Here is a 26,993-nt window from a genome sequence, read left to right as displayed (position 1 = left end):
TGACAGTTTTCCTTAATAGAAAATATAAATCAGCTCTGAGCACCACATAATGTGGGAGGCTCAGCATGAGCACTTTGAATACATTTTCTACATCAATGGGAAGACATGCCCATGGAAAATCACCTGTTCAGAGGCTGCACGGTCTCCACACCTATTCTGATAATTTCAACAAAACCTGCAGTACATCAGTGCAGCCACAATCTTGCTACAGAATATCATCACGTCAACATTGAAAAGGAAAGTAAAAAAATCCTAACATTGCTTAAGCCAGAAAAGGCAGATTTGACGGAACTGGTTCAGTGCAATGAGGAACACAAAAAACAAACAAACAAACAAAAAAAAAAAAAAAAAAAAAAAAAAAAAAAAAAAAAAGGATCCTCTACAAAAGGGTTGGCTGAGTAGTTTGGAAACTAAGTAAGAGGAAAACCCATTAAATAAAAAAAAAATTAAAATAAAAATGAAAGCGCATAGATTTATTTCTTTTCACAAAGAAAACTACCCAAACATTTCTAGGCAGCTACTATCTCTAAAAAGAAGAAGCCACTTTCCTCCCTTAAAACAAACAAACAAAACACCAACAAGCTAAGTGCTATTTGTAAAATAGCTATTTATAAAGCATATACAAAGATATTTTTTTCCAGAACAGCCATCATGGTAAAAATGCACAAAAAGTATTTTGTGTTTTACAGCAGTCTTGCGCGTGCCATAGTTGACTTCAGCAAGACTAACATAAGCAGACAGAGAATGTGCCTTTATTTTAGGAAAACCTAAATAATGGGAGCTTAAACAAGAAAAGGCAATCACTTCTCTGCTGCTAGGCATAGGCTAATCTCTACAAATTGCAGGCAGAATACTGTGGGAGGTTGCTGTCTTCTTCCAAAACAACTGTAAAGGCTACTGCCAAAGGCACAGCATCAGGAGTGGTCCTGGTTGGGTAGGACAACTGCTATTGTTGATACTGTAAGTACAGAAAAACAAAACATACCTTTCCTTGACCTGAAAAAGAATAGATTTATTCAGACATGCAGAAAATTCTGATCAGAAAAAAGCATATTCTCCTTTCGGAAATGTTATGCAAGACCTTCAGACAAAACAGAAGCAATTATGTGAGGTTTCAGCACATTGCCAAAGCAAACCACGCTGAACAGAAAGCAAACAGTGACCTGCTGGTGCACACATACAGCACAAATGAGATAGCCATAAAAATCAGAACTAAACCAACCCCTCATCTTCATAAAGGTACTTGACAGTTCCCCAGAGGATAACAAACAGCATTGGTACACCTGAAAAGAGAGGAGACAAGGCTGACATTGAGACTGGGAAAAGCAGAGAGAAGGACAATTCCCTCTGCCTCCCCCCATAATGATGAGCAACATAATTAACTGGTGTCAGGGTTGCAGCTCCTATCCAATACAGATTGCCATGAACAGTGGGCTCCCACCTAGCTCTCAACAGGCACAAAAAATGAACAACATAGATGTCCCATAACAGGCATTCACCACTTCTTCAGTGGACATTTTCAAAAACAAGCCAAGGGAATTAAATTTTTGGAAGCTCTACTAGCCTCTGTACTCATGCTAGAGAAGGGTGCAGTGTGCTTTGACCAAAACCTTTGTGTCTAAATTTGTGCTTGTGGGTGACTGTATTCAAGCAGGACCAAGTTCAGGCTGCCCACCGGTGTCGAGGCTGGAGCACGCCCAGCCCCACATGCCCCCCATGGCAGAGGGAGGGCGGGCACACCCAGCAAGTGTCCTCCCCACAGAGAAGTCCCAGTTCTGCTGTGGTACTGGTGTGGATTTGAGTGGCTGCAGCAAAGACAGCAGAGGAAGCTGGCAGTGAGAAAAGGCTTGGCCCTGCACTCACCAGACAGCGCATGGGTACACCTCATCAGCTCATCTGGGATGGAAAGGGCAGAGACAAGCCAAGGAGGCTGGCACTCATTACCTGCTTTACACTATCAAAGGCTCTCTAATTAACTTATTTCATTTATGAAGAGCCTAGGTCATTAAAAATAATTTCAAAGTGCACCTACCAACCAATACTTAATACAGAGAATGATAAAAATGCACACAAGGAAAGAAAGCAGGTTGTGACTCAAAAGGCAGGATGAGGAATTTCTGCTTCAGGATAGACCAAGATGGTCTAACTCCTCCTTGCACAATGTCTGATGCTGCATGTGCATTGTATAGAAAGAGCAGCATTTAGCACACTTTGTTACTTTATTCTTAAGAACCAGTAATGTCAGGTACCATAAGAACATCAGGCTGCAGCAGTAAGTTCTGCACGGGGCAAATCCACAGTTCGTGGCAGCAGAAGTCATAGGAAAATTGGTCATCCCCCACAGTCTGAATACCTCAAGCAATATATTTATTGGGTATTATCAGTAAAAAACCTTCACTTTTGTTGTACTGTAGAATTTCTCTGCTATCAGAACAGCTAAATACCACAGACACAGAATAATAATATTCTCCTTAATCAGTTATTTAAAGAAACAAAAAGAGAGAGCTCAAAGAGCAGCATAGAGAAAAATACCAATAATTAGAATAATAGCAAAGATAATGAATTGAGTAGAGATTATCTGGGCAACTAGCTACTGTGTTCCATGGATTTACTTGATATTGAGAATACACAGTACTTTGGGAGCAAAGTTACCGAAAACAACTCTATGGTGCCTTGATAGTCGTATAAAGAAATTAAAAACAGGCTCACTGCACATCACTTCCAAACCAAATGAGACTTTGATTCGCAGAAACAAATTATAGTTTGAATGACTCCTTTCTTGACTTTGCTGGGCATTAAGACATCTTAGTATGAAAACAACAGGATAAGACTCAAACACTGAGACACAAAGCGGATATATAATTTGACACATCAAGTGATAACAATAATGATGGGTATCTCAGTCTTCTGGATACATCAGAAATCTCTCCATGTTTAATCAAATCACTTGACATTTGCATTGAGAAGCTATTATTAATACTGTATTTCAAAAGAGCCTAACTAGAGGGAGGCTGATATAACAGAATTGCATCAGCTATGCAAATATTATACAAATTAATAGGCAGCAAGTATAAAGCAACTTGTTCAACATTCTCTGCCCACTCCCACTTGTGATGCACACCACTGGTGTCTTGGTATTGCAGCACCGTCAGTCACACTATTTTCCATGCTGGCAATGCACATTTTAGTCTGAGACACCAAGACTTACCAGTGCACACATGAATTTGCACTGATTTTAAAACCTTACTGCATGGATAGTACCTGACATCTACCAAATTCACAAAGCCTTGTCCTGAGAAATGGATTGCTCTGGAAACTGTCATGGACACAGTCTCAGCAGATGGGAACACATGCAGTTTTCCAAAGCCCTAGTGAAGATCTAAAGAGGGGACTGTCCCAAGAATATTCCCTAATTCACTTCAAGCCTGTAGGAGTCATTCCATCACAGCAAAAGAGCAAATCTGAAGCATCTCTGCAATAGCTGCAGTTTGCAAGGATCACTGAGACTCTAGTTAGCCTGCATTAACTGGCAAAAAAACATATATTATTCTGGTTACAGTCAAGAGAATTCTGTCTGGTTTGAGCACGCATTGGAAGTAAACCAAATACAACTCACTGAATAAACACCACAGATGACTATGTTACATTAACAGCATCAGTGGTGTATTCCACCCCTGGGCTTCAACATAACACTTGAGGCATTTGAGTTTCAGTCTCACACTTCTTTCTCCTGCTGCTGCTATTCACAGTATATCAGATACCCAAGAAAAAAACTGCATTCATTTTCAGTAGGCATTTATTTAAGGTGTTGGCTAAACTCTTCCTGGTTTTGCTTTTTTGTCATACAGAAAGCTCTGAGATGGATCTTTTCTGAGATTAACTGACCAGAGAAAAGTCTCCAAATTCTGGACATGGTAATGTCTACTTTTTCTTCCATACTGCATCACTGCTGAAGATGCCAGAAACTGCAACAGCCTGATCATGATAAACTCTGCGACCTTAATTCTTGCAGGTTGATAGCTGACCCAAAATCTTTGAACATTACATTGTGATTATGAAATCTGTCAAGTCTGCTAGAAAATAAGCCTGCTGACAGCTCAGCTAATAAAGTTCAACTTCAAGTGACTGGGCATCTGAATTATAGGCTGCAATAATAATATATATTATGGATGATGAGAAAGTAATGCAACTGCCAAATCATCATCTCAACATCCCACTGCATAAATAAGCAGCACAACCTACTTAGTTCCATTCTAGCTTATATATTCTACACCAGGACAGGTGCCTGCCATAGTAAGAAAAACAACGACAACAACAAAAAAGTTGGACAAGCAGTCATTTTTCAGAATGTCAAAAGGAAGGAGTAGGTAAGAGAAGAAAATGTTGAGAAAAATCTGCACAGGTTGACATTTTTAGAATGCTCCACTATCCTTAATGAGAGGGGAAATAAATTCCTGCAGCTGCTAATGGAAGCCTCCATGTCCTGACGACAGCACGCAAAAATCAGACTATTCATTTAACAGGTCTGAGATATTTTACCAAGAGAGGTGTCACCAGGTGGTGCTATTCCATGCCATCATCTCTCCCTTACCTCCACGTGCAAGCAAGTTTCCATTCTTACACACACCGTATTTGTAGCTTTGTGTTGTACCTCACTTTACATGGAGGCAATTTCAGAAAAGACATATGAGGAGCAAGGAGGCTCCCCTCATCCTCACGTGCTGATTAGAGATTCTTCCTGAAGTAGATTTGTCTCTGAAGGACCAGAGCACTGCCATCCTGTCGAAACCCTTAAAGATGGACATACTCTTGATACAGCATTGTAGGGCTGTTTTCACTATTTTAGCCATAACCTGACATCCCTTGTTTCCATGTGTGACAAGTTCAACCTCTGAGAAAATCAGGCACATAAACCAGAAGGACACTACTGCTGTCAGAACAAGTCCATTATTCTTTCTCTCAGAAAGCATCCAAGATGCTCTGATTTGATCAACCGATTGATGAAGGAATGCAAGAATGATGCCATGAGGAACTGAAAGATATTATAAACAAATATGACTACATGTAAAAAGAGTAAAAGCACTGATGACCTGAGAAGATTATTTTTTTTTCTTCCTAAAAAAGGAAAAACAGAAAAAAGTTTAATTTAGAAAACAGAGAGTGAAGAGGAATTCCATGCATTTCTTACCAAGATAAGTCTGGACACAAAATCTATTTTTACATCCCTAACTGAAGCAGAGTTTTCATTTGAAAATAGAAAAGAAGTGTTCAGTGCAATTAATGCATCCTGTTGCTACAGTGAGTTCATACTGGGCTTCTGAAGGAAGGTATCTTACTGGCTCTGTTCCAGTCATATATTCCTTGCAATTGGGATGTAGATTTTGATGCCCCAGCCAGGCTTCCTGCTTTTAATAGCTTCATTCCTCAAAGTATTCTTCCTTAGAGCAAGTTTGGATTGCCAAGGCTTGGAAGGAAGCAGATTATTTATTTTTTATGGTGATTTTGCTGCTGCAAGTGCAACTGGATGTAAAATTACCATAGAAGATCAGAGAATATTTAGCTGTTTATTAACATTTTCTTCTTGGCCTTTAGTGCTGAAAATGGTCTCCTGTCTGGATGTCACTCAGAGTCACAGTGGGATGTTTCTGTTGTTTTCCATTCTTCCCTCTTCTTTGCTCTTAAATGTGAACAGGTCCCTTTTCCACTAAAACTGGTGATACAGCAGCTTTACAGTATAAACTGTTCTTCTCCAGAGACTACTCAGTACAGTACTGACAGCTGAAAGTCAGTGTCAGGCTCAGCAACTCCTGCCTTGGGCTCAGACCTGATGAACACTGGGTTGGTGTCCTGATTCAGACCAGTCTGCACATACTGAGAAACAAACAAAACAAAAAAAAGTAATGATCTTGATCTCTGTAGTTAGGTTGGGGTTTTTTTTCCACCTCTTTCTTGTAAATGTTTTTTCTTCTCTCTAGAAAGTGAGATCCATGGGAAAGAATTTCTCAAGGAAGCACCAGGTACCAGCAGAGCATAGCAACAGGTTTTCTTTTCTGCAAGTGCAAATGACTATGTGAATCAACAGCTGCTGTAGCTGCTGTTCTGCTGACCCCCAGAGTGAAGGAAACCTCTCACCTACCTGCTCTTCCCTTGGCCTATAAAAATTTTGGGGTTTTGATACTGCAAAGTGTTTCTAACTTCTTTTTCTCCATCAGCATTGAAAATAGACTATACAATTGCTTTTGCAGTAAGATATGTGGAACTTCAGGTTGACATAAATGTATGGAAGTCTGCTTTGACAAAGAAATAGAAGTCATAAGCAAGACATATTCCACATTAAATGAAAAAAGAAAAATTTAACACTGCCATCTCAAAGCCTAGTATGAAACCTCATACAACCCTAGACATGAAACCTCAGCAATGAAGTGGCCATTAGGAATACAGTTACCTCACAAGTAATAGGGAAGGTTTATAAAATTCTGTCAGTATACATGATGTTAGTATAAATGACTCCCAGTTTCTGAAACTACATTAGTTTTCATAGGTCTATCAAGGTTTTATGACTTTTCTATGTTTTTGAAGTACAGCGATGCAAGACAGACTTTTCCCTTTATAAATACTTTAACAGCAAAGAATAATTAGTCATTTGAACTGATAATAAATGCACTACTGTCTAATAACTGACTTTAGAACTGACCTGGTATTATCATATTACAAAAATTGGAATATCTTGGAACAACTGGTCTGCTAAGGGCTGAATCTGACAGAGAAGGGAAGGAAAATCTTTAGTAATAGGCTTGCCAAGCCTGGGAAGAGGCTTTAAACTGAAGTTACTGGGGAATGGGATCCTTAATCCATCCCACTCCCACCAACAGGATGCCAGTGCCAGTACCTGCAGGGCTATGATCTCACTGGCATCACAGAGACATGCTGGGATGGCTCCTCACTGGAGTCTTGGAACAGAATGCCACAGGCTCTTCAGGAAGGCCAGGCAGGAGAGAGCAGGAGGGGATGTCACCACATCAATGGCACCTAGAGTGCATGGAGTTCCACCTGGGGACAGGTGAGGAGCTGGTGAGGAGCTTATGGGTGAGGTTCAAGGGAGGACAGGGACAAGTGACATTGCAGGGGAGCATGCTGTAGGCTGTCTGGCCAGGAAGCCCTTCTGTAAACAGACAGGAGCAGCCTTGCAGTCACAAACCCTGGTTTGTGGGGGACTTCAACTACTGGAGGGATAGCACAGCAGAGTATAAGCAATCCAGGAGTTTCCCGGATCACGCTGATAAATTCCTTCTCCAAGTGACAGAGGAGCCAATGAGGAGAGGTACCATGCTGGACCTTGCTCTCAGCAACAAGGAGGAGCTAGTGGGGAACGTGAAGCTCAAGGGCAGCCTTGGCTGCAATGACCATGAAATGGTGGAATTCAAGGACCTTAGGGAAGTGAGGAGGGTGTACATCAAGCTCAGTACCCTGGGCTCCAGGAGAGCAGACTCCAGCATGTCTGAGAGTGATCACCATCTTCAGTTACAATTGTTAAGAAATAACAACATGAAGTGACTATGTTTTGAGCAATACAAACATGAAATTTTCATACACAAATATTAATCAAATGATAAGGAATGAAGAAGTTAAAAAGCTATCCTGTAAGAGGACAATTCATTAATGGAACAAAGGGTCAGAGTATCAAATTAGCTCTGGCAAATAAATATTTATTTTTTGTTCCAGCTTTATTTTTGCAGTTGATTATTTCAAAGAGCAGCACAACAGTTCAAACAGGAACCTACTGTCTCTTCTCTGAAGCCTCAGCATTACACTGAGGTATCATGCAGCTCAAAACTCAAGTTAAAGAAAAATCTTCTGAGCGTTGCATAGAGCAGAAAGTCACCCAGTGAGTGACTTTTTTTGAGCAGCAAAAAATGGAATCAACAATGAAGAAGCAGAAAGAATGGGGAAAATTTTGGTATCTTTCCATGGTTAGAGATGAAATTGTTATCTGGTATAACTAAACTGGGAGCACTGAAATAGCAGATGCTTCTGCATTTGGAGGTGGAGAATCACTGGCAAGGTTTGCACACGCAGACACATATGGAAGAGCAAGAAACTGAAGATAACGACTGAAGATAACAACTGAATGGCATGGACAGAGCTTTTCTACAAAGCTTGGATGAAACCCATGCATCTAGTGCCAAGTTCTTGCATTGCTGCTCATTTCCACAAACTCATCTAGAAATTCGATATACAATAGCAAAACCACCTTTGTAAAGAAAGAACAAAACCAAAATAACATCATCTGTTTCTGCCTTCTGCATTTGCAGGAGACAAACTCTAAATAGAAGTGATTCAGACCAAAAGCAGCCTAACCCTTTCTTTTAAGTCAACACAGTCCCCTTAGGATTTGACTAGATATAATTTTGTTCTAATTTCTTTTCCATTTCCTTTCATGACCTCAGTCAGTGCTTCAGGATAGCTCCCCCTCCCCCGTTTGTTTAAATTAAATTGAGGGTCTAATTAAAACATATAGTTCAAATGTTAAACAAAAAGGTGCTGCTTTTGCTGCATGCCTGACATGAAAGAATATGGAAGATGGAGAACTTCAAATAAAACTCTCCTGCAGGAAACTCCTATTATTTGCATTTATTTATTCCTATCAATGACAGAAAACCTTTTCTCCTTATACATCAAGTTATTGTAGAATTGGGTAATTCACAATAACATGCCATTTATATGCATTTTTCCAGTGAACTAATTTGCTAAAATATTCACAATTGAAATCCATAGAGAGAGGAGGAGAGTCAAAGCAATTGAAATGTTCAAACTAGCATCTGTGAAAGCACTTGTAGTATTTACTTGGATTTACTTTCATCTTTTCAAAAGTGGCATGATTCCACCAAAAGGGGAGGGTAGAAAAGAGGGAGGGAGAGAATGCAATAAAAGTACATGCAAGATCACTCTAAAAATAGGATTAATCCCAAACTGTAATTTATTTCCAGGTGAACTATATGGTGAAAGAATCAAAGCTTTACCTTTCTACAGAAGGTGACCCTTTCTAAAGAAGGTGAGCATTAATCAGCTGATTTCAAGGCATCACAACCCTTGACTTCAAGCACACACATGCCCATGGCACATGCACCCCCGACCCTTTTTTCCCCAGACAATCCCTCTCTGACCTGCTCTGCCCACTTAGCCCACCTGACACCACCCTGCCCCTTTGCATCACCCCCTCCCATGCTGTCACCATTTCTCTACTGTTGTCCTCACCCAGATGCAAAGCATCTTTGCTATTTTACACCACAAGCAGTTCACATACAGCCTTTCTTTAAAGACTGTTCACACACAGTCTTTAAATGCAATGGGAAACGTTCAGAAGATGAAGCAGGACAGTCCAAAAAAGTCCACATCCAGCTGGAACCACCCACACATAATCTGTCCTGGGAAGCTAATGTCCTGAAGGAAAAGTAGTTTGCCACTGGTTTGGTGAGTTTCTGTGGTCCAGAAACAGCCTCTGTGGTCCCACAGCCTCTGTGACATGATTATCCAGAAGCTGTGACCACCAGCTGATCCTCCAGCCCAAACAAGGTAAGGGATTGGGAACAAAAAGGGAATGCAGAGAGCAGGACTTGAACTGGGCAGCATTAGGAGGGACACACAAGTTCTCCTGTTACACCCTCTGCCAGTGCAGCCACAGGAGGACAAACGGAAAAATCAACTCACCCCAGCCAATGCAGAGATAGAGGCGGAAAATCCTCTGCTCAGAGAAGACGGAAAGTACCAGCAGTGTGTACAGGTACATGCCTTCCACCAGCAGCCAGTAGTAGTTTGCAGCCACACAATACTGCATCATCACAAAGACCAAACGGCAGCTGAGTGATTCCTGTGACGGAAAAAAGCACAGCCCAGCGTAGCCCAACAGGGACTGAGAATAAAAAGATACTAACTCAAAAGACTGGTTCTCTTTACTACTGTTGCTCCTCAAAAAGAGAGCTTGCTAAACTAATCATGTTTTATTGCTGAATGGACAGAAACCAGTAATAGGGACTATGCACAGCAGAGAGATGCTTGCAACAACATTACTCCTTAAAACAAAAGGTACGTGTTCTGTATTTTCTCAATAAGCAATGAATTTTATTTTGAAAAGCATGAATAAAGATGAAAAGAACAAGTGAAAGGTACTAGATCAACCACAGTCAGTGAATCTTTCCTGAATACTCTATTTTGCAGTTGCCGTAAGGTTGACTATTTGCCAAAGCAAAGGATATTTTCATGGAATACCAATGTTGCCCAGTGCACCCCATTTAAGTGCAAATTCTCTCATAGCTGGTAAAATACAGAGATGATCAGTAGGACTTTAGATAATATGAAACCTGATTACCTAATTAATATATCCATCAGACCTGATGAAACCACTATTGAGTAAACTGTGTGCACAATCATGCTTTTTGGAAAGAGGAAATGACTGACAATCCAATATGAACATTTCCAAACCATTTAAGATCCGATGTTATTTTCTGGTAACTGATAAATTGCAGATGAGAAAAAAAATCCACCATCACATGAGATTCATTAAGTTGTTTTAGCACTTCTGCCTTAGGCAGTGTCAGAAAAGGACGGGCACTAAGGATGTATCAGGAGAGTTTCCCCTTACCACTCCAACCCTGTACTGCAGCAGCAAATGCTGTACCCATGTTTTAGAGTCTCAAGAGCTACACAGATAATGAAGCTATCTTTCTTTGAGGTTTCAAGTACATTTTGCATTCCAAATCCAAATGGGGAAGGGCACACTTTCATCATTATTTACAAAAGAGTTGTATATCCTCGTTCATAAGTTAGAGTATTTAATTAGCCTATTCATCCAAAGCTTTTCTAAATGCTTTCAAATTTGCATTTCAATCAGATGCTTCCTTTTTTTCCTCCCATCAAGAGATTATAAAGAGATGACCAAGAACAACAAACTTAGCTGGTGGACAACCAACTTACCCGATGGACAGTTCTATCACAAAAAATGCTGGCTAAGGAGAACAAATGCCCTCTTGTCAGTGCTAGAAAGAAATGAAACTGCAGCATAGAAAGAAGATATGGGCATTGGTGTATGTATATATATATGTATGCAAAAAGATCAGCTTCTTGTTCCTCTGTTTGTGGGGGCAAACTCCCACAGGTAGAGAAACATGTAATGCTATCAACTAAAGAATTAAATTACCTGATGTCATGCAGACACACCACAGTGATGACTCCAGTATCCTAGGAATGACCACAGTGTGTGCCCTTACCTGGAAGGCTATAAGTCCTTCCCACTGGTACTCTTGTGTGGCTGTGCTGTACATCCACTTCACCACTGAGTCTTTAATGAAAACAGATATAGCCCGGAGGATAAAAGAGGTGAAGAGGTTCAGGTGAATGTAATTCCTCGTGCAATGCAGATGTCTGTAAAAAGAAAAATACAGTCACGATCCACTACCTACATAAAAGATGCAACATCAGACACAGGACTGAGAAAAGGAACAACGAGCCCTGTAAGAAATCAGGAGGCACCAGAGGAAACCCCATAACTTGAGAATGGCTGTAGGGATTTCAAACTGTCTTTGGGAAGAAAATACTATCAAGGGAAACACATTCAAACCTTCAACCCTTAGAGCCAGTGTTTGGGGAAAGGAAGAAGATAGGTGCGTTAAGAAAAAAAAATTTCAAAAGCTTAAAAAGTGTAAAAATAAAGTAATTTTCACAAGCCTTATCTGAAAGGACTGAAAAAGTCAAGTTCCACATAATGCTGAAGCTAATTGCTTTGATTTGACCCCAATGTCACTGCACAAGTTTACCTTGGCGAAGCTCAGGACTGGTGTGCAGTGCAGCTTCTGGCTGTGCTCAAGCCCACAATGAAAAAACATCCACCTGCAAATCACCCTTTGACAACAAGAGAAAAATCTATATTCAAATTGCCTTCTGGGAGAACTGTAAATACTTTCTGTAGAAGTAAAAGGAACAGATTTTTCACCTCTGCATTCAGAATTGAAAACAAAAAAACAAAGGAAAAATCCTCTTGAATTTCAGTAGCCTGCTGCAAAGACAATAAAATTGCTACTTGTCAAACAAAAAGCATGTTAAGGGATAGCAAAAGAAACTGCAGTCATGTAAATGGCATCCAATTGCAGAGTACTGCCACTATTTTAGCAGCCTTATTCACATTTTTCTCCCAGCTCTGCAAGGGTATACGCTTCACCAAAAAGGAAGTTATATTAGGTATGATTTTTAAGATGGTAAAAGACAGATGTAACATATGGTAATCAGCAATTATTCCAGCAAAACTTTCAGTGAACTTATACTTCATATGTCTGGTTTTTACAGCTCTATAAATTTTGGTACAAAAACTGACTTGGTCTGCAAGTTAGAGGTTTGCACTGAAGAACAACTTGTTTGTCATAGGTCAGGTAGAGTTTTTGTATGACTTTTAAGTCACAGTTTATTTCAAAACTTACCTATTATTATTATTTATGTTCCTTAAACTCAAAATTCATTTGTTGCTACCCTTCAGAACTGCTATACATTTCAATCTGATTGAAAAAGTTATGTTAATTAGGCAATTGAAGAAAATAGGTTGCAAGTAGTTACTGAATATTTTTGCTACAGGCAATGCAAGTTATTCAAATAGTTTCAGTCATGAAGTTATGGGCCTAATTCAGCTTCCACCACTGAAATTGCAGACCTTCCTTCCATTTTTTTGGAGCATCCAAAAAAGGACTCTAGAGGGATACTGCTTTCTCTGCTGTATCACCTTTAAAGACAAATATAAAGGTTGTTCTGTAGTCTAAGAACTCTAAGAGGCCCATCAGTATTTGCATGTCATTGAATTAGATTTTGATCCCCATTTGTTGAGGCTGAGCAGCTCAGGGGAAACAAGCAGAGATTCCAGTCAGAATCCAGAAACTGCAATTCACATAGGGTAGGTCTCATATTTCACAAGATCCAGGACCAAGTTGTCTCCTGGTAAACAATTGAGACAGGAGAACACAAAATTGCATAGTTTTAACAAGACTCTAGGTACCTCTGATGTCCCTAGAACCTTTTGAAAGCCTTACTTTCAAAATGAGTAGCACACACTTGTGTACAGTTCTCCAGCCCCTGCTTCATTGTTGAAGAAAAAAATGCTAAAGCATCACCCCAATGAGAGAGGGACATCCAAAGTCCCTCTCTCCCTACCAGATCTTGGTGATAAACTTGCTCTTTGCTCCCTGCCAGAAAACATCCTTTCTTCCTTCCTTCAAAAAGCACATGGTTGTGCTCTGTGATCTTTACATTTGGGCTGCTAAGATTACTCAAGAAGTGTCATTGATAGGTGAAATGAGGAGGAAAGAGTTATCCTGGGAGACATTTGGAGACTTCAAGACCATCTGGTGCTTCCTCAGAAAGGTCCCAAAGTTGCACAGGTACAACACATACAAATCATAATTATCACATGGCATTCACAGAGGGTGAGCATGTCTCTGGATTTCTGCAATCATTTTAAAACTTCCTTGATATTGCCCACCTATGCTTCTCCACTGGAAGGAGAAGGGATAATATAGTGCTAAAAAAGTATGGTACGATGTGAGAAGGCTTGCATCACTTTAGTTTTGGAAATCAGAAGTTAAAATACATGACTGACCTTTTTAAATACATAAGGGAAGAAAGGAAAGGGACTGCCTTGCTAGAAGTGTAGTGCAGGCACCAGAGGAAATTACCAATAACTGGCGATGGTAATTCTTCAGTCAGGGAAGGAAGTTTCTCAAGGATCAGAGGATCACTGAAGGCTCCTGACTTGGCTTCAAATAAGAGTACCAGGACATGGAACATTATACTTTTTTAGGAAGCAGCCTCATCAGGACATAAGAGGGATGGGACTTGGCTGTAGGGATCAGCTTCATGGCAGAGGGACTTCCTTCCCACAACAGAACAGGATCTCATCTTTGTGTTTTCTAAGTCTCCAACTCAGCACCCCCAAATTGAAGGAAAGTCTAGCTGGAATCAAAACATCCCTTGCATTTACAGAGGTGGAAAAAAAAAAAGATCCCTATTAGAATCCAAAGTTGTGTTTTGGTCTGGTGGGGGTTTTTGTCTTTTATTTATTTTTTAACCAAACACACATACTGTATCTCTGGCATGGGCAACCAAGAGTGTCTAAATTTTTATAAGCTCTGTTGAATTTGTAGGTGCAAACTCGAATGAACTCAGTATGTCACTATGGCCAGCTGTCAGCAATTTATTTCACAAATTTTTCAAGTTTCAAATTAGACTCTCTTCCATATTGTGAAAGAAATAAGAATTTCTGAAAGTTCTCCGAAATTATTAATTTTGTCAAAAATCCATTTCTGCACATCTTGCATGTGAAGGCTGGGATATAGGACAGACTGAGATTTATGCTCTGGGTAATTCCAAGCAAAGCAAGATGAAAATTTTTCTCCTAAATGTCCTTGCCCATCTCATACTTGTGCCTCATCTGCAAGGTGAGACCATGAAGGAATGCTTGCATCTCTCTCTTTTACCACTTCTTCCAATGGAAATTTCATTTAAATAAAAACTTGCCTAACAAAATATTCCAATTGATAAAAAGTACTTTTTCTACATGTTCATATGGATAACTGCAAAAATTTGGCAATTTTACTTGCATTTTTAGAAGGAATTATTTTAAGAAGGAACACAGAAGTGACAAAAGATAGAGAAATAATGAGGTGATGGAAGGAGGGAAAAAAATAATCAAATGTTTCTGTCAAAGTCTGATACTGTCATATAGAAAAACATAAAACCTTTAGTCCACTCTCTTCAAAGCTTCGCCAGTTACCTGAATCCAAGAAGAATGGCAGTTGCTATTACAAGGGCAGAGAAGGAAAGAGCATATCCAATGGTGTATATGATGGACAAATTCAGGAGCTGTTCTTCTGGCGCATCCTGAGAGCATATAAAGAAGAAAAGAAAAACACAAAAGTGGAGGGGGAAAAGAGAGAGCTCATGGCCTTCAGTTCTTTTCTCCCAGCTACTTCTAGCTTTCTTAATGATAAGCAGAAATCATTCTCCTACTTTCAAGTTTAAATGCATGAGTCAAATCAGTCTTCCACTTTCCATATGCTTTAAAGAAATAAAAATTTAATCTTAATTCCTCAGCTGCTCCCAGGTATTTGCTGAAATAGTTGGGTTTTGCAGCCTGGCTAGAAAAATAGATAATGTGATATTATTTCATAATAAAATTGGAGAGACACAAATTACCACACAAGCAAGTCTTAAAACTGATGGCAGGAAGCAGAGACACAACTCAGACCTGCAGTAAAAATGGAAGACCTAACCTTTTCAGATTTGAGCACTTCAAGCAAGTATCCTTACTGTGATAATGAGGGGGTCCTCATCTACACTTCGAAGTGCAACAAGCCAGGTCCTGTTTGATGATTTGGAGGCAAAGCATGCCTTGCATTCACATAGCTAAATCCTTTTCTGCCTACAAATAATCTGTGTTCTGCCTCAATTGTGCAACCTCCCGGTAACAAACCACAGCACCTCATGTCCTGGGTGTTATCACAGAGTTTGAGAGGGAGCAACCTGCTGCAGACCAGAGCAGTGGGGGCTCTCTTCAGATTCAATGAAAACATGATTATTGAGACCCTTGCTTGAAAATTCTGGCCAAAATCCTTATAGAGAAGAGAATTACTTGAAAAGGTACAGGCAGCTCTGCATTTTAACACAGTCTTATTGCTCAGCCTCCGAGACACATTCATATTCATTGTCCTAGTTCATCTCTAAGCACTTATCTTTGTCTAAATAGACTCAGGGGTTTTATTTCCCTTCTTGAAGCTGCTAACTCTGCAATTGACTCCTGAGACCTGTGCTGTACAAAGGAATACATTCCTTGTACTTCATAAATTAGGTACAGTTATTCAGATGCATTTTGCACAGCTAGGAGGATTTAAGGCTGTACCTCAGATTTGCTAGCTTAATGCTTTAAAGGGAATGCATGAAAGCTGCCCTATGAAAAGGAAAATCTCTTCAGTATCAAAGCTTAAGCAAACAACTGAAACCCAACAATGTAAAACACGTACACAGATGAAAATGACATCACACACCTAAATTTATAAATATTCACTAACACTTTGGAATTTGCTTTAGTTACATTTGTAATATAATACGTGACAAACTCATAGAAACAACTTGTTCCCACACGCCAGATGCATAAACCACAGTTACTATGGGGCTCTATATACATTAGCTGGAAAACCAAACATGGCTGTTCACATTTCAGGGAGTGACACCACCTACAAAGGGTTTCAGAAAATCCAGATCAGTTCATGAAAAATTGGAGGAGGTGCCAAACGAACAAGTGTCACCATTAGGTATCTCACTCACTGGCATGTCCCAACACAGCTCTGGAAGAAATCATAATGGCCAACAAGGAGAAGTCAAACAACCAGGCTTGTACATAGCATTAAAACAGTGTGTTCTGTGCTGGAATAGCACAGAACACAAAAGGGACAAGGAGTAAGGCTGCAAGTCAAAGGAAAAGGTTAAAATTCACATATTTGGAGAACAGAAACTCTCTCTTTTCCCATCTCTGCCTGGTCTTCCTTTTGAAGAATGAGGCACTGAGCAATGGAAACCATAGAAGGCATAGATCCTGCAGCTCTTGGACTTTCATAAACTTGAACTGTTTTTGACTAGGTAACGCACTGGCTCCCGGTACTCTGGGATAAAGAGTGCACTCAATTTCTGTGAGGAAAAGCATCACCCTGGGAGGTTCACAGTAGTAGTGGTATCACGTGTCATGGGAACGCACACAGTGCACTGGCTGACGCCAATGGCTGTCAAAAATCCTCTGAAAATCCCTGTGCTCTCCTTCATTTAGTGCCAGGCATCTCAGCTCCCTGCAGAGTAAAAAGCACGAGGGCAAGAAAATAACACTGACAAGCCTAATTCCATCGCCCACAGAAAATGAAGGTATAAAGACAAAAAAAACCTTAAACAAAAAAAAGGCAGGTATTGCCCCATGCCCAAAGGTGAAAAAGCAAATATCCTTCAGTTCATCTTAATCACCTTAATCGCTGCTAACAAGACAGGCAGAACAAATGGTCACTATTGCAATGACGTGACAATGGAAAAAAGGCAAAGGAATAACAGTAGGTCGCTCCTGCAGTTGAGCTCTTTGTTCAACTTGCACCACAGCTGGGATGACCTGAGTCACTTCTCTTGGCTCTCACGCACATTTAGAAGCACTCTCATCTACCCTTCATGTTCTCCTTGTTGAAGGGGAGAGACCTGCTGTCCCTCAGCATTAGGCTCACTGAGGTGAGTCAGTCAAAATTACTCTGACAGGAGAAAAACGCGCGGCCATCAACAACTATTTTTTTCCTCTCTTCTGCTTTGTCCTAAACAGCAGCAGCAGGAAGCGGGGAAAATGGGAGAAACTCTTACCTGGTCAGAGGGCTCACACTCAGACAGGTTCCTCCAGGGCAGGGTTGAATTCTCCTTCAGCAGCCAGGTCCCCTCCGAGGTGCAGAAGCGGTACACCTGCCCATGCAGCACTGCCAGGAGCAAAGTGAGCCACAGGGTCAGTGGGAAGAGAGCCTACAGCCGAGGGGCAAGGCTCACAAAGCATCTCCATGCAACCCTCCTTCCTCAGCCACCACTCTCCTGGCTAGAGGGGGAAGCTGCAGCATGGCAGGGAAGTGCTGCACCCGCTCCCTGCCTGCCCCTGACACTCAGCTGCTTGTCCTCAGGGCCCCGGAGCAGCTGCCAAGGTATCAGATGGCACCAGGACATGTTCCAGGACAGTTGCCGACCATTCCACAATAACAAGAGACTGAAAAAATTGCTGCCATCTTTGTGTGGATTTTACAACATACATAAATTCCAGCTCACTAAAATATTAGATTTTGAAACATACAAATACTAGGAGTGTTAAGCTTCAGCTACAAATTCTACACGGAAAAGAAGGTTCACAAAGATTAAATGTGCTTTTTCTTTTCTGAAAGCATGCAGAACCAGAGAAACCTCAGAACAGGTATGCTAACACAAGCTTCCCAAAATGTAAGTGCTTATACAAACATCTGTGCTATAAAATGTAGCCATAAATCTTTTCCTGAACTACCTATGTACTCCTTCCATTCCCTCTGTCTACCTCTTTGAATAACAAAATTAGCAATAAATTAAACACCTTTCTCAAGCAGTAAGCTGCTTGATCTTGTAAAAGCAAGTACATGGAAATGGCTCCCAATAAAATTATGTCAGACAGAAGCACCAAAAGAGAAACTGCAAAGGGAAGCAGCACTCAATCATAGTACACAAAAAGAGACTCCCTCTCTAGTGTCTGGAGTACTGGGGAAATCTAACAACTTAGACAGCTGTACACACAAGCAACTGGAAGTGTTCTTCTATGAGCTGCTTTGCAAATAAAGTTTCTCACCAATCACATTTTTGACCCAGTAAACGGACCTATTTGGTATAGCAAAGCTACCCCTCAAAAAGCAATGCTGGGTCAATCCCTCAACCAGGGTTAGCCTCTACCCAGAAAAATGTTTAGAAAAATGCACTTACAATATTCTGGGGTATAAGAAGATGAGTTGGGAGGATTCAGTCCTACATTTGATGTAATAATTCCAATTACATCTTTTGCTCAAACCCAGCCTTGCCTGTTGCAACCTCATTTTTTTGTCAGCTCCCTCAATACTGCAAACTAGAATCATTAGAATTTGGCATTTCCGTTCAATGCGGAAATTTTAAAACTTATTTGAAATTCTAACAACCCAGGAGGTTATTTGCATGTTAGCTGACAACTGGTAATCTGTTTGATAATTATCAGCAGCAGACAACTGGCAGGTACTATATGTAATAAATGTTTAAAAAATATAGACATTAATATTCTAATAAACCATTTGTAATGGGTACTCTAAATGGTAGCTGAAAATGGTTGTGGTAGGCACAGTCTATTTGGTTTTGTAACTGCCATACTGAATATACCAGTAAGAGGCAATATAAAGGTGATATAAAAATTAAGCTATGCTTGTGGAGCTTTTTTCTTACTATTAAGGGTAACTGTTCTTGTGAAAACAGAACAGATTAGGTACAGCACCTGCAACACACACATTCACAGCCACTAACTGCACCTGCTCTCATTATCTACTGCCAGTGACAATTTCTTCAGGTCAGTGTATTGCTATGATGTTGCTCCAGGGTAATAAAAATGCTTCTTTAGGAGCATCAGGAATAAAAGACTAGGGAAAACGTGGGTCCTCTCAGGAAGGATAGGGGAGATGTAGCTGCAAAGGACAGGTAGAGGGCTGTGAGGTACTCAATGGTTTTTTTGCTTCAGCCTGGAGAAGAAAAGGCTCCAGGGAAACTCTAAAGCAGCCTTCCAGCTCCTGTAGGGGGCTACAAGAAAGCTCGAGAGTAAATTTAGACTAGATATTAGAAAGAAATTCTTTACTGTAAAGGTGGTGAGTCACTGCTACAGGGTATGCTGAGAGGCTGAGGATGCCACATCCCTGGAAGAGTTCAAGACCAGGCTGGATGGGACCTGGAGCAGCCTGGCCTAGTGGAAGACATCCCAGTCCAGGGCATGGTGGTTGGAACTAGACGATCTTTCAGGTCCCTCCCAACCTAACCATTCTAATATATTCTATGAATATATTAAGGATCTCACACATCATTCCCCCTCTCACCCACCCCCTTACGATTAGTGGTCAGCAACTTGAAGCAAGCCATTCAAAACACCTGTGCAAAAGCAGCTCTAGGAATCAGTAAATATTGTATATTTGGAGCCAATGAATGTGAAATCCAGTAGGTTTAAGTCCAGAGGGTCATAGGACTAGGAAATTTTGTCTGACTACCATTAGATGAGCTATAAGCAAGAATTACAAGACAAAGTTATTATGAGCAATAATCCCAGAAAACAAGAAATGTTACTATGTTCCGGGGGGGGGGGACGACGACCCACAAGGGGAAAAAAAACAACTCACCCCGCTAAAGGAGAATTAATGAAAAAACAAGCAAGCAAAAAACCCCCAAACATTATTTCACATTTTCTAAAACTCGTTGTGAATTCCCCCCCTCTGTCGGTATTTCTTAGTGGCGAGGTCTAATTGGAATGATTGCTTAGCTTCAATATATTTATTTTCTCTCCCAATCATCATGACACACTTTAATTTTCTTTTTATTGATAACACTTTTTAAATAATGAAGAGCAAAACCTAGTGTATCCTGAAGCCTAGCATACATTAGAGAAAGGTTTACTGTAAATGAAACATGGAATTTGCTATCAGACAGAAAGACAAGGCAATTCATTTAGATATGAAGAAAAAATAATGTAATGCTATTACACTGGATAGAAACATTCCTGCCACATCTTAGGGGCCACAAATACTCAAAGTGAATGGCTCTTACAGACTTCTAGGTAGTCACATGCCAGCTGTGTCAGGTTGTCATAGACTCACAGTTTGCCAAAACAGGGGTGGCCAGGGCAGGACTCAGAGGCAACTGAAGACCAGCTGGGCTATCTGTACCCAGGAAGAGCCTTAAAATGTAAAAGAATAAATCAAACAAATTCCAAATAGATGAGACTTCACATCAACTTGTGAAAGCCTAAATACCTGGTTTATGGAATAACTTATTAACCAAAATTCTTATGAGATAGAAAAATGTTTCAAAAAAGAATGTTTTAATGTTTGCTTTAATGTTTTAAAGAGTGTTTATAATGTTATAAAAATTTCCACTTTGAGGCACCATTCAGATGCCAGTTGATACATGGGACAATGCTCATGAAAGAGCTGAGAGAGTGCAGAATGCAGGACATGAAAATAACACAGGGCTGATGCACTGCAGGCAGCCAGTTACTCTGAAACATGAAAACAAGTCTCACTGTTGTGGAAATGGAATGCTTTCAGTAATGTGTCAGACTCCCCATTACCCACACAGCATCACTCTGTGGAGCTGAGAAGGGCTCAGAAATCAATAAACACCACACGCATGAGCCCCTTCATGCCCTGCAGCTTGGCCCATCCCACAGCAGCACCATGCAGGCTCTCCCAGGCAAACCCAGCCCAGGGCTGCAGCCACCTTCGAGCGCTGTGTGATCGGTCAGAGAAGCTGCCCGGAGGAGACTGCCCAGAGCCCAGACTTCACACAGCATGCCCACGGAAAGGTGTGCCTCTGAAACACAACCCTCCCTGACTGCATCAGCCCACAGTCATTCCTACTTTCTCCATTTCCCAGAAGCAGAAGGCAAACAGCCTCCATCCATTGCTCCTGTGGGCAACAGGCTCAGTGGCAGGCAGCCACCTGCTACTGACCAAACACAAAAAAGGCTGGTAATGACGGACAGCTCAGAAGAGATTCACCTGAACTGAACGCTCTTCCCCAGTCTTGTCTCAGTGACATGAGGGACAGGGTAGAACACCAGGAACTCTGCTCTTGTGTTTCTCCAAAATAACCGATAAAACCCTGGAGATTTTAGATCTTCTCATATACAAAATTCCCATCTTTGTTGCAGGTCCAACAAAGTTCAAGGATTCCACTAGCTTTTAATCAGGAATGTTTTGACTCAAGAATTGCAAGTGTCTTACCATTCTTTCTGCTCAGAGGAAAGCACATGGCTTGCAATAAAGCTACCTAAAAATGTCTTAAAACAATTTTTTCACAGGTACTTTTTATGACTCTCTTTGCACAGGTGGTCATATGCCTTAAGATGGCAGAGATCTTCAACCTTCTCGAACAGATAAAGGGATATTATATGCACACATTCTGTCTTTGCTGAGGGCCTGGTCCAAAGCTCAGCTGCAGTTCATTTCCTGCAACTTTCATGTGATGCCATTGCTGAAAAGAGAATCAGTTATTAATAGACACTGAGACAAACTAGCAGTGACATGCTAGGAGGTGGCCTGTATGCCATGACAAAAAGAAGGCACCCACACAGCTGCTGAGCAATTTCAGCTCCTTGCTTGCTGGTGGTTTACTCAGAGCAATTCACATTTGTCCACGCCTGAATTCTGCAGTGACTCAGGCTCTCTTACCTTTAATGCAGTCAAAACACCAAGCATACAAAGACCAGCAGCAGCTCTAACAGACCAGAATGATGAACAATTTTTTTTTTAAAGGTTCAAGGTGGTTCTTGCCTCCTTGCTATCCTGCAATAAATACCTTTTTCCTGTCCTGTTATGTTTTCTCTTACCATACCATCAATATTTCAAATCATTCCACTATATTCTAGAATTGGCTATCATTCTTTGCAAATAAACAAATACACACCCAGTGCACAAGGAATCTGATTTTATTTACTTCTTAAGTTAAGTGCAAAAAATTGCAAACCCTTTGGAATAGCAGCTTAATGGCATGAGTCTATTTGGACAGTGTCAATCACATCTCATTAGAATTACATGTTAAAACATGGATTGATGCCCAAAACTCAGTCTCTGTGAGCTGATAAAAAGTACAGAACTAGCATTGAAGCTAATAACACCTATCTACTGTACCTGTAAATCAAATCAAATCAAATCCCAGAAGTAGCTGAATACTTTTACACATGGAGACCATGGGCAAAAAGCTCACAAACCTTTTCTTATTAGCCCACTTTTACTAGAAATAAAACCAAATTGAGTATCTTCTCTATTTGAAACAGCCAACTTCATCTGCATTTTACAACACCAGGGTGTCAAGATCAGTGTGACATTACTCACCTAACTGTCCCTGAGGATAAATTGGAACATTATTCATTGTAAAAATAAATTACAGCATGTCCTAGCCAATCAATTCTATTCAGGCAGAGAGATGAGAGAATGAGAAGAACAAGAGGCTGCAGTTTTGTCTGTCTGCTCTGTGTCACATATTATAGACTTGTCCTCTGTTATCCATTCTCTACTTCCAGCAGGGAAATTGTTTTGGAAAAGGTAACAATTTTCTCCATAAAGCACGGTCTCTGCAGTATGAGAGCATCACTACAGTCTTCAAGACAGACTGGCTTGCTCCTGAAATGAGCAAACTTCCCTTTGATAGGGACAACAACTTCCCAGAATTTAGGAGGTTGCACCTAAATTCTCTGTTCAGCTATCACTTGCTGTGAATTGGCCAATGCTTTCCTGAAAGGAATCACTCTTGGCTGTAAATGCTGCTGCTAAGTGTCACTCAGCCCCAGCCCTCGTGCTGCTTTCTGCAAAAACATCCTAAACCCAGGACTCACGCCTAGGAGCATGCAGCTAAAAACATGACATAACGGAACAGCCTGATCCTGAAGCCTCCAGGGAGCTGGAAGAGCCCCAGCCTGCACCAGTGTCCAAGAATCACATTTATCCAAGTGCTCCTTTGTGCCGGGCTTACCGCCACATCATCTGAAATTATATTACCTCAACAGGCAGTTTAACTACAGGTGCTTCATTTTGTCTTCTTTCCCACCATTCCTCTTCCCTCATAATGGATTAGTCACCTCAACTCCTTTGCTTTTGTAATAACAAAAAGAAAAAACCCAAGCCTGTGCTTGCTTACTTGCATGTTCCCTTGCACCATGGGGTGGCTGTTAGGTGGGTGCAAGCTCACGTCTGTCTCTTGGTAGGAGCGTGAATGCATTTACTTTTCTTTTTCCTCTTGTTACTCTTCTTCCTTGCAGTGTTATGGCTTTTTTTTTTTTTAAATTGGAAAAGGCTGGAGGGATTCTTGGATCTTTCAAGCTAGGAGCTAGTGATGAGGAACATTCACAATAGGGATGTTTGAGTCCGTTTCCCCACCTCTCACCCAAACCATACGCACTACTGAAAATTATTCTCTTCCTGCAGCAAGAACTTGAAGTGACCACCTGACATGACCTTATGCAGACCTGACAGACACCTTTACAGGGTGCAAGGGAAGATCCAACCAAGCACAGGCCACACTGCAGGCTGCACAGACACCCCTGCACGTCCTGGAAATCCTCAGTGCCAGAATCCTCTGCTGTGCTATCAAAAGCACAAAGTCACAGACACTGCAGATGGAGGTGATGTTTGGCATCACACAAGGCATACTGCCTGCATATAAATTCTTATTTAAAAGCATTCATTTTGAAATTATATTAACACAATAGCACTAAAGATTAAAGAATTAGGAAGTGTTAAGCTAAAACTACTTAGATGAGTTCTAGTTCCAGCAGGTAACAGTGTTTCTACATACACAGTCATACATTTTTTTCCAACAGAATCCACAGTTTTATTCAGGACAGAACAGAGGGAGATAATTTAATGTGAAATTACTAATTCTTACTACTGTGAGATGCAAGCCATATTTAAGCAGAATGAATCAAATCTATACCAAATACTACTTTTCTTATTTGTGTGGTCCATCCAAAGACCACCAACAATACAGCTCCCCAGTGAACAGAAAGGCTATTAGATCATATGCATAAAGAGATGATCAAAAAATAAAGACCATATCTTGGTAACATAATAAAGTCACACTTATACAAAAAGAAAATTATGCAGCCACAAAATTTGTTCTGCATGGGCATATTCAGTTCTCTTAGTGCAGAGATCATGCTCGCCAGCTCTGCAATATCTTGCCTCACTCAACACAGTTTTCTCAGTTAATGAGGTAATGATCCTGCAGAGGAGAGCCCCCTTTACTACATCTCACATGCAAATCCATTCTTCATACTGAAAGCGTAAGATCTGTGAAAAAGAAAACAATCACAGAACACAGCTTCATAATGAAAAACTACTTGCATAATGGTGGCCAATAAAGGAAGCAAATGGAAGCAACAAAGACCATATCAAATCACAAAGTATTCCTTAAGTCACAAATGTATACATCACTGGTATGGGTTAGTATCTCAAAAATTAAAAAAGCTTTCTGGAAAAGAATATTGTTTTTAACAGAGCATTACCCTAAAAGGTGCTATACCCTCCAAGCATTTAATTTGAAGAACTTGTATTAAGAAAAGGCTGCCATTAACTATGCTAGACAACACTGACACCTAACATAACTTTTTGAAATAAACTTTAAATAAAATCATAAAAGTGCACGCATGCATGTGGGCATGAGGTTTAATAAAGAATGTTTATGAACTATAAAATATATGCGAATTAATGCAATAAAAGAAGGCAGCTTATGAAAAACAAATATTTATGATAATGGCACAGCTTTGTCAACATTTGGTAAGATACCAAAAAGTACCATTAGAAGTTTTGTTCAGAATAAAAAAAAGTGGATTGGAATACATTTGTTGCAACAACAAATGTGATTGGAAGTTTAATGCAAAACAGACTTGTAAAAATGCTGTTAAGAGGTTTTGTGTTTTTAAGTTATTGGATCAGTTAATGTAATTAATAGAAGCCATCCTACTAGAGGACATTGGAATGATGCAAAAAAAAAAAAAAAAAACTGTAATGAAAAGTTCTCTTAAAAGGCTGCAACCACAAAACTAAAGTTGTCTCCAGGGCAGAGAAAGGGACCTATTTTACTACACCCATATTCCAAGTCGTTAGAAAAATAAGCAAAAAATCCATCAAAACAAGCTAAAAAGAAAAGAAAAACCTAGACAAATCATTAGCATAATACTTGCTGAACAAAAAACCCCCCCAAACTTCGAGAAAAGACAACAGGTAACTAGTATGTTAAATATGCACAGCCAGGAGGGAGAGGGATGTACACATACAAATAAACACTGGCTGGTTGATGCAGCTTCTGTGCAAAACAAAAAGCTCCAGAGCATGGAGGCTAAAACAAATGCCAGATGCTGCAAGCAAACTGGCAGTCCTTGGAAACATGGAAATTAGTGGTATTTGGTTATCCACAAAAACAATGGTATAAAGAACCACTGATTAAATAATCCTAAAGTTATAATCTCTCACAAAACAGGTAAAAAGATAATCCAAAAAATCCTAAACAACAGGAAGCTTTCAGAAAATAGATCATAAAATTTATCTCAAACTACCAAACTTCATTTAGGGCTAGCTATATATAGTTATAGTTATATAACTATAACTTCCACAAGAATTAGCCACTATCTACACAAAATAAAGAATGTAGATACTTCAAAGCAGAACAAATAAAATAATGCATCTCATCCATTTTAAAGACCAAAGACACACCATTCTTCTCTCCCCTAATTGCATTTCTCTCCTTGGTTGTACTCTTCAGGTTCATTCTTTCAACCCTTTCTGCTGCCACAATATTTAGTTCTATGCTGCTGCTTTACCTTCACACTCCTGCACCCTTTCCCTGTCCCCCCACACTATTCTACTTGACTTGACACTATTCTCTCTCAGCTGGAAAATTTGCCATTTTCCAAAGCCACCATAATTAAAACTGCAACCTAACTCCAGCCTGTCACATCTCCTTTCTTGCCAGTCTACTCCTCATCCTTCCTCATCATACACCAAGCTCCTCCTGCTCCAGCCAAGCAGAGAAGAGGGGCAAAATCAACAAGGAACATCTGCTCTCAGATCTGAACCTACTGCAGCCAACAAGGCCACAAGAAGCCCTGCTCAGCCCATGCACCAAAAGCACGTCTGACCTCAACAGTCACACATTTCAAGAGAAAGGAACACTACTCCACACTGACATGGCCTCTGGAGACTGTAGGTGCAAACAATCAATCACACATAAGGAATTCATCCCCACAAGCAGCAAGAGACATATCACCAGTGTCACAGGAGTCACACTCCTCTTTCTCAACCACATGCTGAGATACACAGTAAGCTTTTGACAAAATGTTCTTGGAAAACATCAGCCTTAAAACAGAGTTCTAATGTGTTGATTCTCATCATGCCAAGTGCTACAAATCTGTAAGATACTAAATACAAGCTCTTACAAATAATGGGAAAAAAAAGAAAGGACCAAGCAATTTTATTATGGAAACCACTATCTTTTCTGTCAATAGTGTCTGGAGGCCACTAAAGCTGCAGGTATGTCTGGATTTACCTTTCCTTTACAAAGTCAATCTTTACACCAATCTCAGTGATTCCTACCCTCCAACCCAAAGCTGGGCCCTATCTCTGATCTAAAAATCAGGATCTCTTACACTCTTATATGGG

At 40.4% G+C, this 26,993-nt stretch overlaps 1 protein-coding gene across 1 annotated transcript in view; it reads right to left on the bottom strand.

The window, feature by feature from the left end:
• GLP1R (glucagon like peptide 1 receptor) overlaps nt 1-26,993 on the bottom strand; it is a 79,665-nt gene that overhangs the window by 12,015 nt on the left and 40,657 nt on the right. The window contains exons 4-8 of the mRNA XM_041404393.1: nt 17,419-17,528; nt 14,807-14,913; nt 11,265-11,418; nt 9,709-9,868; nt 1,223-1,283 (exon numbers count right to left, since the gene is read on the bottom strand). Of these exons, the coding sequence (XP_041260327.1) occupies nt 1,223-1,283; nt 9,709-9,868; nt 11,265-11,418; nt 14,807-14,913; nt 17,419-17,528 (592 nt within the window). The remainder of the gene's footprint in view (nt 1-1,222; nt 1,284-9,708; nt 9,869-11,264; nt 11,419-14,806; nt 14,914-17,418; nt 17,529-26,993) is intronic.

The sequence above is a fragment of the Onychostruthus taczanowskii genome, unplaced genomic scaffold (genome assembly GCF_017590055.1).
Source record: "Onychostruthus taczanowskii isolate IOZ18803 unplaced genomic scaffold, ASM1759005v1 scaffold21, whole genome shotgun sequence".
NCBI classification, from domain to species: Eukaryota; Metazoa; Chordata; class Aves; order Passeriformes; family Passeridae; genus Onychostruthus; species Onychostruthus taczanowskii.
Note: the sequence above shows the minus strand (reverse complement) of the source record. Positions and strands in the feature narration are given on the sequence as shown.